This window comes from Acanthochromis polyacanthus, chromosome 19 (assembly GCF_021347895.1).
Source record: "Acanthochromis polyacanthus isolate Apoly-LR-REF ecotype Palm Island chromosome 19, KAUST_Apoly_ChrSc, whole genome shotgun sequence".
Lineage (NCBI taxonomy): Eukaryota > Metazoa > Chordata > Actinopteri > Pomacentridae > Acanthochromis > Acanthochromis polyacanthus.
In genome coordinates this window covers 32,416,303-32,425,163 of record NC_067131.1, presented here as the reverse complement: position 1 = coordinate 32,425,163, position 8,861 = coordinate 32,416,303, and the positions used below count along the sequence as shown (strand labels likewise).

At 47.0% G+C, this 8,861-nt stretch overlaps 1 protein-coding gene across 1 annotated transcript in view; it reads left to right on the top strand.

Annotated features, from left to right (window-relative positions):
• LOC110970614 (rho GTPase-activating protein SYDE1) overlaps positions 1-8,861 on the top strand; it is a 32,694-nt gene that overhangs the window by 6,419 nt on the left and 17,414 nt on the right. The window contains 9 exon segments of the mRNA XM_051939543.1: positions 2,524-2,741; positions 3,029-3,368; positions 3,576-3,905; positions 4,494-4,683; positions 5,119-5,282; positions 8,000-8,107; positions 8,195-8,283; positions 8,361-8,498; positions 8,658-8,784. Coding sequence (XP_051795503.1) covers positions 2,524-2,741; positions 3,029-3,368; positions 3,576-3,905; positions 4,494-4,683; positions 5,119-5,282; positions 8,000-8,107; positions 8,195-8,283; positions 8,361-8,498; positions 8,658-8,784 — 1,704 coding nt within the window.

Here is an 8,861-nt window from a genome sequence, read left to right as displayed (position 1 = left end):
TGACACAGAACATCAGGTTCCTCTACATAGAACCCTCTGACACAGAACATCAGGTTCCTCTACATAGAACCCTCTGACAGAACATCAGGTTCCTCTACATAGAACCCTCTGACACAGAACATCAGGTTCATCTACATAGAACCCGCTGACACAGAACATCAGGTTCATCTACATAGAACCCTCTGACACAGAACATCAGGTTCATCTACATAGAACCCTCTGACACAGAACATCAGGTTCCTCTACATAGAACCCTCTGACAGAACATCAGGTTCCTCTACATAGAACCCTCTGACACAGAACATCAGGTTCCTCTACATAGAACCCGCTGACACAGAACATCAGGTTCCTCTACATAGAACCCTCTGACACGAGAACATCAGGTTCCTCTACATAGAACCCTCTGACAGAACATCAGGTTCCTCTACATAGAACCCTCTGACACAGAACATCAGGTTCCTCTACATAGAACCCTCTGACACAGAACATCAGGTTCCTCTACATAGAACCCTCTGACACAGAACATCAGGTTCCTCTACATAGAACCCGCTGACACAGAACATCAGGTTCCTCTACATAGAACCCTCTGACAGACTATCAGGTTCCTCTACATAGAACCCTCTGACACAGAACATCAGGTTTATCTACATAGAACCCTCTGACACAGAACATCAGGTTCCTCTACATAGAACCCTCTGACACAGAACATCAGGTTCCTCTACATAGAACCCTCTGACACGAGAACATCAGGTTCCTCTACATAGAACCCTCTGACAGAACATCAGGTTCCTCTACATAGAACCCTCTGACACGAGAACATCAGGTTCCTCTACATAGAACCCTCTGACACAGAACATCAGGTTCCTCTACATAGAACCCTCTGACACAGAACATCAGGTTCCTCTACATAGAACCCTCTGACACAGAACATCAGGTTAATCTACATAGAACCCTCTGACACAGAACATCAGGTTCCTCTACATAGAACCCTCTGACACAGAACATCAGGTTAATCTACATAGAACCCTCTGACACAGAACATCAGGTTCCTCTACATAGAACCCTCTGACACGAGAACATCAGGTTCCTCTACATAGAACCCTCTGACACAGAACATCAGGTTCCTCTACATAGAACCCTCTGACACAGAACATCAGGTTCCTCTACATAGAACCCTCTGACACAGAACATCAGGTTAATCTACATAGAACCCTCTGACACAGAACATCAGGTTCCTCTACATAGAACCCTCTGACACAGAACATCAGGTTCCTCTACATAGAACCCTCTGACACAGAACATCAGGTTCCTCTACATAGAACCCGCTGACACTAGAACATATATTCTGGATTCACATGTCCCGTTATCAGCATCACTCATGATGCTTCAGCACTCTTACATGACGTACCGCAGCAAGCTCACATCCACACATTTAAACTGAAATTTAAATACATACAGAGGGAACAACAACACATCTTTATTTCACATCATTTCAGGATTCAGATTCAGATAACTTTCTTTATCAACTAGGGGCAATTCAGTTTGCAGACATGGGTCGCAGCAGGACAGGACATTAAACACACATTCTACATACATTTGACTTAGATCTGTCAAAGGTCAGGTGAAGGGTCCAGCAATAAAGTGCACAATATCCATACATACCTAAAATACATTAAAAACTGCAAAACAACACTGTCACTGTCATTTAAAAGCCTGATGGCGCAAGGAATATAGAAGAGTTGGTTTCATTGGAAAATAAACTCAAACATGGCAGCTGAAATTATGAAATCACATGATTCTGTTTATTGTTCATCAGAACCAATCAGAGAGCTCCGTTATGGTTTAACACATGACATCACACCAACAGTTACCCAGACAGAGAGTTTATTCATGGAGTCACGGGACGGACTGTCAGAAGAATCTCTCTCTCTCTCTCTCTCTCTCTCTCTCTCTCTCTCTCTCTCTCTCTCTCTCTCTCTCTCTCTCTCTCTCTCTCTCTCTCTCTCTCTCTCTCTCTCTCTCTCTCTCTCTCTCTCTCTCTCTCTCTCTCTCTGAGCAGGGATCCAGATGTTCAGGATGTGCTGATGTTTCCTGCTGCTCTATCAACTGATTATCGGTGATTATAGGTGATCAATAAAGAGCAGCTCCACTGCTATTGTTGCCCACTCCTCTCTTCTCCCATCCCTCCCCTTTTCCACTCCTCTACCTCTTCTGTTCCTCTCTACCTCCTTCCACCACAGACGTTCTCCCACATATAGATCCAGGTTCTGTTCCAGGGTTCTTCCTGTTAAAGGGTGTTTTTCTGTCCACTGTCTCCTTGGAGCTGCTCTGGCGTTCATCTGGGTTCTGGAAAGCGTGTTGAGACAATCTGGCTGTAATTGGTGCTAGATAAATAAAACTCAATTGAGCTGAATTACTGGATCCTGAACTCATCGACTGAGTTCCAGAGAACAGAAGAGGAAGCAGCTGCTTAGAAGATGTTTACATCCAGATGTTTTACTGACATCAGTTCTTCTCTTCCAGAAGCTCCGGTCCTCCAGACTTCTTCTTCACCGTCGTCGCCGTCACTGATGACATCATCCAGGACGGCCTACCCTGATTCGCCGCCTCGTAACCACATCACGGTCGCTAAGAAGCAGCAGTGGGCACGGCAGGGCTCTTTAGCTCCGCCCTCCTCCCTGCCAGCGATGTCCCAGGATGCACCTGGGCAGGTGTGGAGCCAGAGAGCAGCACAGCAGCAGGTAGGAGTCAAAATCTGCTAAGGAGTAATAATGTGTAACAAATCATCTAGACATTCAAATTCTTTTATTGATTAATCAAAGGACATTTTATTACACTTTGATGATTGCCTTAACAATAGAAACATATGAAAAGATAGTAAACTAGGCACGCTTTTGACAAATGGCCTTTCAAGATTCCAAAATTACGCTTATGTATGTTACTTTTTGACGGAAAAAAGTGAACTTTTTTTTTGTCCTGCTGAACCTTCATGTCCATCCAGGGTGTAAACTCTGCTTGTTGTTTCCAGACTCCTCAGTTTGGAGACTGGAGGATCTCGTCTCAGCAGCCTGAAGCTCCGTCCCAGCGGGCCTACCTGCAGAGCCTGGACCGCAGCAGCCGGGCCTGGGTTCTGTCCTCAGGAAAGTCCCAGGCCTCAGACGAAGCTCTGGGCCCTCAGGAGGACAGCGGCAGCAACATCTGGTACAACCCCATCCCCGAAGAGGACGACAGCAGCGGGCCCCACCGGGACGAGGATGTCTGGAGGAGGAAGGACCGCCAGCAGGAGGCGAGGCCAGCAGACGGTCCCCTGGAGGACACCAACCCAAGCATCAGCCGCCATGTTGATGACATCACAGCAGAATGTCCAGGTAAAGGCTCACCTGCTAGTCATGTGATCATCTCCAACCACACCAACCAGACAGAACATGAGAGAAACAAGAAACTATAAAGATGAGACGAAGCAGCAGCAGAGACACAAGAGAAGACAGGAGACAGACTGTAGAACTGTAAATATTCAGACATTCTTCTTCTGTGGTCATCCTGTTGGTCATGTGATCGTCTCTATCTCCCCCTAGACTCCCCGCCCTCTGACTCTAGCCCCGCCTCCCAGAAGAAAGGAGGCGTGTCTGGTAGTGTGATTGACAGGCTGAGGTCTCCAGGTACGGTGAGGAAACTCTCCATGAAGATGAAGAAACTTCCTGAGCTGCGACGGAAACTCAGCCTCCGCTCGTCCTCTCGGGCCCATCGCCATGGAAATGACGGCAGAGGGGGCGGCGACGAGGCGACCAATAAAAGTGCAGCGCTGTCCAATCAGAATGTGATCAGCAGATATCACCTGGATAGCTCCGCCCCTCCAGGTCGACTGCTGCGACGATCATCCAGAGGACGCTCAGCCAGTAAAGGAGGTATGTTTGATTTATTCACAGGGAGGACCTGAAACCGTTTAACCTCTAAAAACAATCACAGGATTCAACCGTTCATCAGACAGAAACAATCATCAACAGATGTTCCATCTAGAAAACCTGAAAATTTTTTCGCTAAAGCACCTTATTCTACTAAAAAAATACATCTGAAAAATAACACATTTGCATCTTTTGTACAAAACTAAACCTTCTTCCTCCAGGTTCTGGTTCTCCAGGACTGACACAGCTGATACTAAAACATTCAGAGAGTTTCAGGTTGAACTGCAGCCAATGTTTCCTCAGAGAGACTAAAATAAAAGCAGCAGAAACAGAGAACAGAGGAGCAGGTTGGTGGAGATCCATCCAGCATGGTGGAACATCTACAGATGATGAGCAGAGTAGAGAGGAAACATGAAGAGAGAAAAACATAGGAGCTCCAGGAGAAACCAACTCCTGGAGCTCCTTCCATCACCAGGATCTGGATGACTGAGAACCTCCACAGAAGTCTGAGGAGATATTAGTTCAGAGTTTATCATCTGAGGAACCATGGTGGACATGATGTTTCAGGGTCTTTAATCATTTGTGTTTCAGGGTATCTCAGTGACGGCGACTCTCCTGAGTTGTTGCCACGGCAACAGGCTCCTCAATGCCCCCAGGAGGCGACCTGCGACGTCACCTCATTCCGGCTGTACGTTGGTTCTGACCCGCCACGATGCAGCCAGAGAGTGACGGGTTTACTGACTGTCCACCTGCTGGGCCTGGAGGAGATGAAGAGCAGCAGGTACCTACTCACCTGGAGACACCTGGAGACTCCTGGAATCTCCTGAAGACTTCTGGAGGCTTCTGGAGGCTCCTGGAAACTCTTGGAGACTCTTGGAGACTCCTGGAGGTTCCTGGAGACTCATGGAGACTCCTGGAAGCTTCTGGAGACTCCTGGAAACTCCTGGAGACTCATGGAAACTCCTGGAAACTCCTGGAGACTCCTGGAGGCTCCTGGAAGCTCTGGGCTTCACAGGATAATCAGGAAGCAGATCACAGCAGCATCTACTGGACATCAGAGGAACTGCAGCTGTGCAGGCTGAGGCCCTGATTGGCTGATCAAACACAGATTTATGAATAGATAAAACAGTCGACTCCTTCCACATGAGAACCAGCCAATCAGAGACTCCGTTCCTGTGCAGCTGCTGCTTGGCTCTGATTGGACGTCTGTCTGCAGGTCGGAGGACAGTAAGGAAGTCTTCCTGGCCATCCAGGTGGACGGTGTGACCAGAGCCCGGACTGCCCTGCTGACGCTGAGAGGCTCCGCCCTTTGCTTAAACCACACCTTCCACCTGGAGCTGGAGCGAGCCCGGCAGCTCCGCATCGTGATCCTGACACCAGGTACCGGCACCGAGGCCCTGCTAGGAAATAAAAAGATCCGTCAGACGGAACAAACTCACATTAAAACAATGAGCAGCTCCACGAACATCAGGAGAACCAGCTGATGAACAACTAACTAGAAGTCCTGACTCTGGTTCCTCTCAGGTGGTTCTCTTGAGGAACATCAGCTGGATGCTACACATTAGCTTGGCTGTACTGTAAGGCCTCTACACACTGGGTGATTCAGACCAAAGATTCAAACGGTGAGAGAATGCTGGTGATATCTTTGGTCTTGGCTCTAAATCGGTGGTCCTACGTCACACTGAGAGATGGGTTCAAGGACGGCCGTTACCATGGCAACCAAAGAAAAGCTGCCATAAATTCTGGGTGATCATCTGAGAGTGTGACTGCTGCTGGACCTATGACACCTAACTAAACAATAGAAATGCAGGATGAAATGACTTACTGACATAGGCGTCAGTTTAGGGGGGGACGGTGGGGATGTGTCCCCCCCACTTTTTGTCAGGGGTCATTTTGTCTCCAACACATTCAAATTCTTCACATGTAAGCCGTTGTAAACCCAGTTATTTTCAGTAGTATAGACAATTCCGACGCTCCTGAACGCACCATCCGCACTCGGCCGAGAGTTGCACAGACATGCAGCACACCTTCGTGTGGTTAAAAAAAAACGCGCAGATGCTAAATTTGCACCCGTGCCAAGTGGAAGCTCCGACCAGAGGCGTGCAGGGGCAAAACTTCGGCCCGGGAGAATTAGTACTATAGCGGCCCACAGAACCCTCTACCTGCATGTACCGATAGCTCAACAGGTTGGGTCTCCGCCTTTGGTGTGGTGGTTGTGAGTTCGAGCCCAGCTTGTGGCATTTTGCTGCCGTTCTTCGACATTTTCTCAAAGTGCTGTCTTACCAACGACAAGGAAGCATCTGAGAAAAGCAGGCGTGCCGCACCAATGCTAAACTTTGATCTCAAGTAGAGGGCCACAAAATATCGTCCCACGGGCCGCGAGTTTGAGACCCATGACTTAAAGCATTATTATTATTATTATTATTATTATTATTATTATTATTTTATGACTGGAGCGGCCCAACAATAAAGCGGCCCACCGCTTTATTGGGGATATCCCTGGTGTTCCCGATTACCCAGCACACCACCCAGGGTGTGCATTTCCATCTGACAATGGCTGTGGTCTCCATCCCCCCCACTTTTAAAAACAAACTGACGCCCTTGCTTACTGATCAGTAAACCCATATAGATGATTTGGTAAAGCGCATCAAAGCAAGTCTGTGGGATTTAAGCAGAGAAGACAGTCTAGTAGATAAAGCTTTTGAAGCCACTTCAGTCATCTATCTAAATTAAATTACCAGCAGACTTTTAGTATGTTGCCTTAAATCTTTCTGATAAAACATTGTCTGTCTAAAAACATGTTGATAGTCATCACATTCATTTTTTTGTTACGTTCACATGTAATGTGTTTGATTGGAAAATGACAGATCACAACAGTAAAAGTGAACGTAAAATGCTAGTAGATGCTAACAAGTTCTTACTTCAAGTTCCCTTTGCAAAACTGGCATCCCAAAATGTCCTCTCTTTCCGAGCCACGTCCATAATCTCCTCCTCCTCTTTTTTTTGGGGATTTCTCTCCAAACACATAAATGTCAGCAGGGCAATGGCTCTGCTCATGCTTGGCTAGTTTCCTGTGATTGTAGGGTTCATGTTTGGCTAGTTTCCTTGTGATTGTAGGGTTCATGTTTGGCTAGTTTCCCTGTGATTGTAGGATTCATGTTTGGCTAGTTTCCCTGTGATTGTAGGGTCCATGTTTGGCTAGTTTCTTTGTGATTGTAGGGTTCATGTTTGGCTAGTTTCCTCGTGATTGTAGGATTCATGTTTGGCTAGTTTCCCTGTGATTGTAGGATTCATGTTTGGCTAGTTTCCCTGTGATTGTAGGGTTCATGTTTGGCTAGTTTCTTTGTGATTGTAGGGTTCATGTTTGGCTAGTTTCCCTGTGATTGTAGGATTCATGTTTGGCTAGTTTCTTTGTGATTGTAGGGTTCATGTTTGGCTAGTTTCTTTGTGATTGTAGGGTTCATGTTTGGCTAGTTTCCCTGTGATTGTAGTGTTCATATTTGGCTAGTTTCCCTGTGATTGTAGGAGCTCCCTTTATGCTTTGGTTGTTGGTTTTTCATGGATGGGTGGTGCACGCTCATAACATTTTATTCTTGTCGGCTCACATACATCTTAGGCTGAGATTCAGCTGCGTTTTCATCATCAACCTGTACAGAGCAAACTTCACGTCTTGCCCAAAGATTATTAGATTGATGTCGTACAGCGTAGCAAGCTGGGTACTTTTAGGATTCTTTAGATCCTCAGTGTGTAGAGGCCTTAAACTCTTTCCTGAAATCGTCTGGAACAAGAATCAACAGATTCATACTGTGTACTGCTAGAGAACAAAGTATTCACTATGCAGTATTTATACTATGTTCAACAGTAGTATGTTAACTGATGGTTCAAGTTCCTAGGAGTGCTGTCAGTACTACTGCTGTAGTACTCCAATACTAATAATACTACAACTGCTACCAGAAATACCTGTAAACAAGCAGGAGTCTGACTCTAGCGCCATCATCAGGTGTGTTTGTTCCTGTTGGTTCCTGGTTGGTAGAAACTGATTCTCTAAACCTGAACTCCTGATCAGATTTATTGAACGGATCATTTGTTCTCAGCAGGTCCACCAGCACCAGGACCCAGTAGACCATCAGCAGATCCTTCAGGAGGTCCAACCAGGAACAGAGTTTGCTGTCTGGGTGGAGTCTCCATCCCGCCGCTCTTCAAAGGTTCCTAAAAGCAGACTAACTCAGCGTCTTTGTTTAAATGTGTGGATGATGGTGGTTAGAAGCAGTTTCTGCTTGGTTCTGTTTCAGGAAGTCGCAGTCAGCAGCTCTGTGTGAAGCTGGAACCCAGAGGACTTCTCTACGTCAAATTGTCTCTGCAGGAAAAGTGGGACACTCAGGTACTCAGAAACACTATGGACTCAGAGTTCTAGTGGGGTTCTAACAGGGAAATAAATGATAAATGTTCTGTCTGCAGCCCAGCGGGGATTCTTCTACGCCTGCCAATGTGTTTGGGGTAGAACTGCAACACCTGGTGGCGACAGAAGGATCTGCATCACCGGTGCCCCTCCTGATCCAGAAGACTGTGGCAGAGATAGAACGGCGAGGCCTGAAGGTTGGTTTCAGGTGGAACCAAGACATCAGCACCCGACATGCTAAATGGGCTAACGGCATGCTAACAGTGTGTGTGTGTGTGTGTGTGTGTGTGTGTGTGTGTGTGTGTGTGTGTGTGTGTGTGTGTGTGTGTGTGTGTGTGTGTGTGTGTGTGTGTCAGGTTGTGGGTCTGTACAGACTGTGTGGTTCTGCTGCCGTGAAGAAGGAGCTCCGGGATTGGTTTGAGAGGAACAGTTCAGCGGTGTGTCTGTCTGAAGACCTCTACCCCGACATCAACGTCATCACAGGTTGGTGAGCACAGCCGAGGAACATAAAGAACCCGGTCCCTAAAGTCTTGACCTAAAGGACCTGGCCTAACAAACCT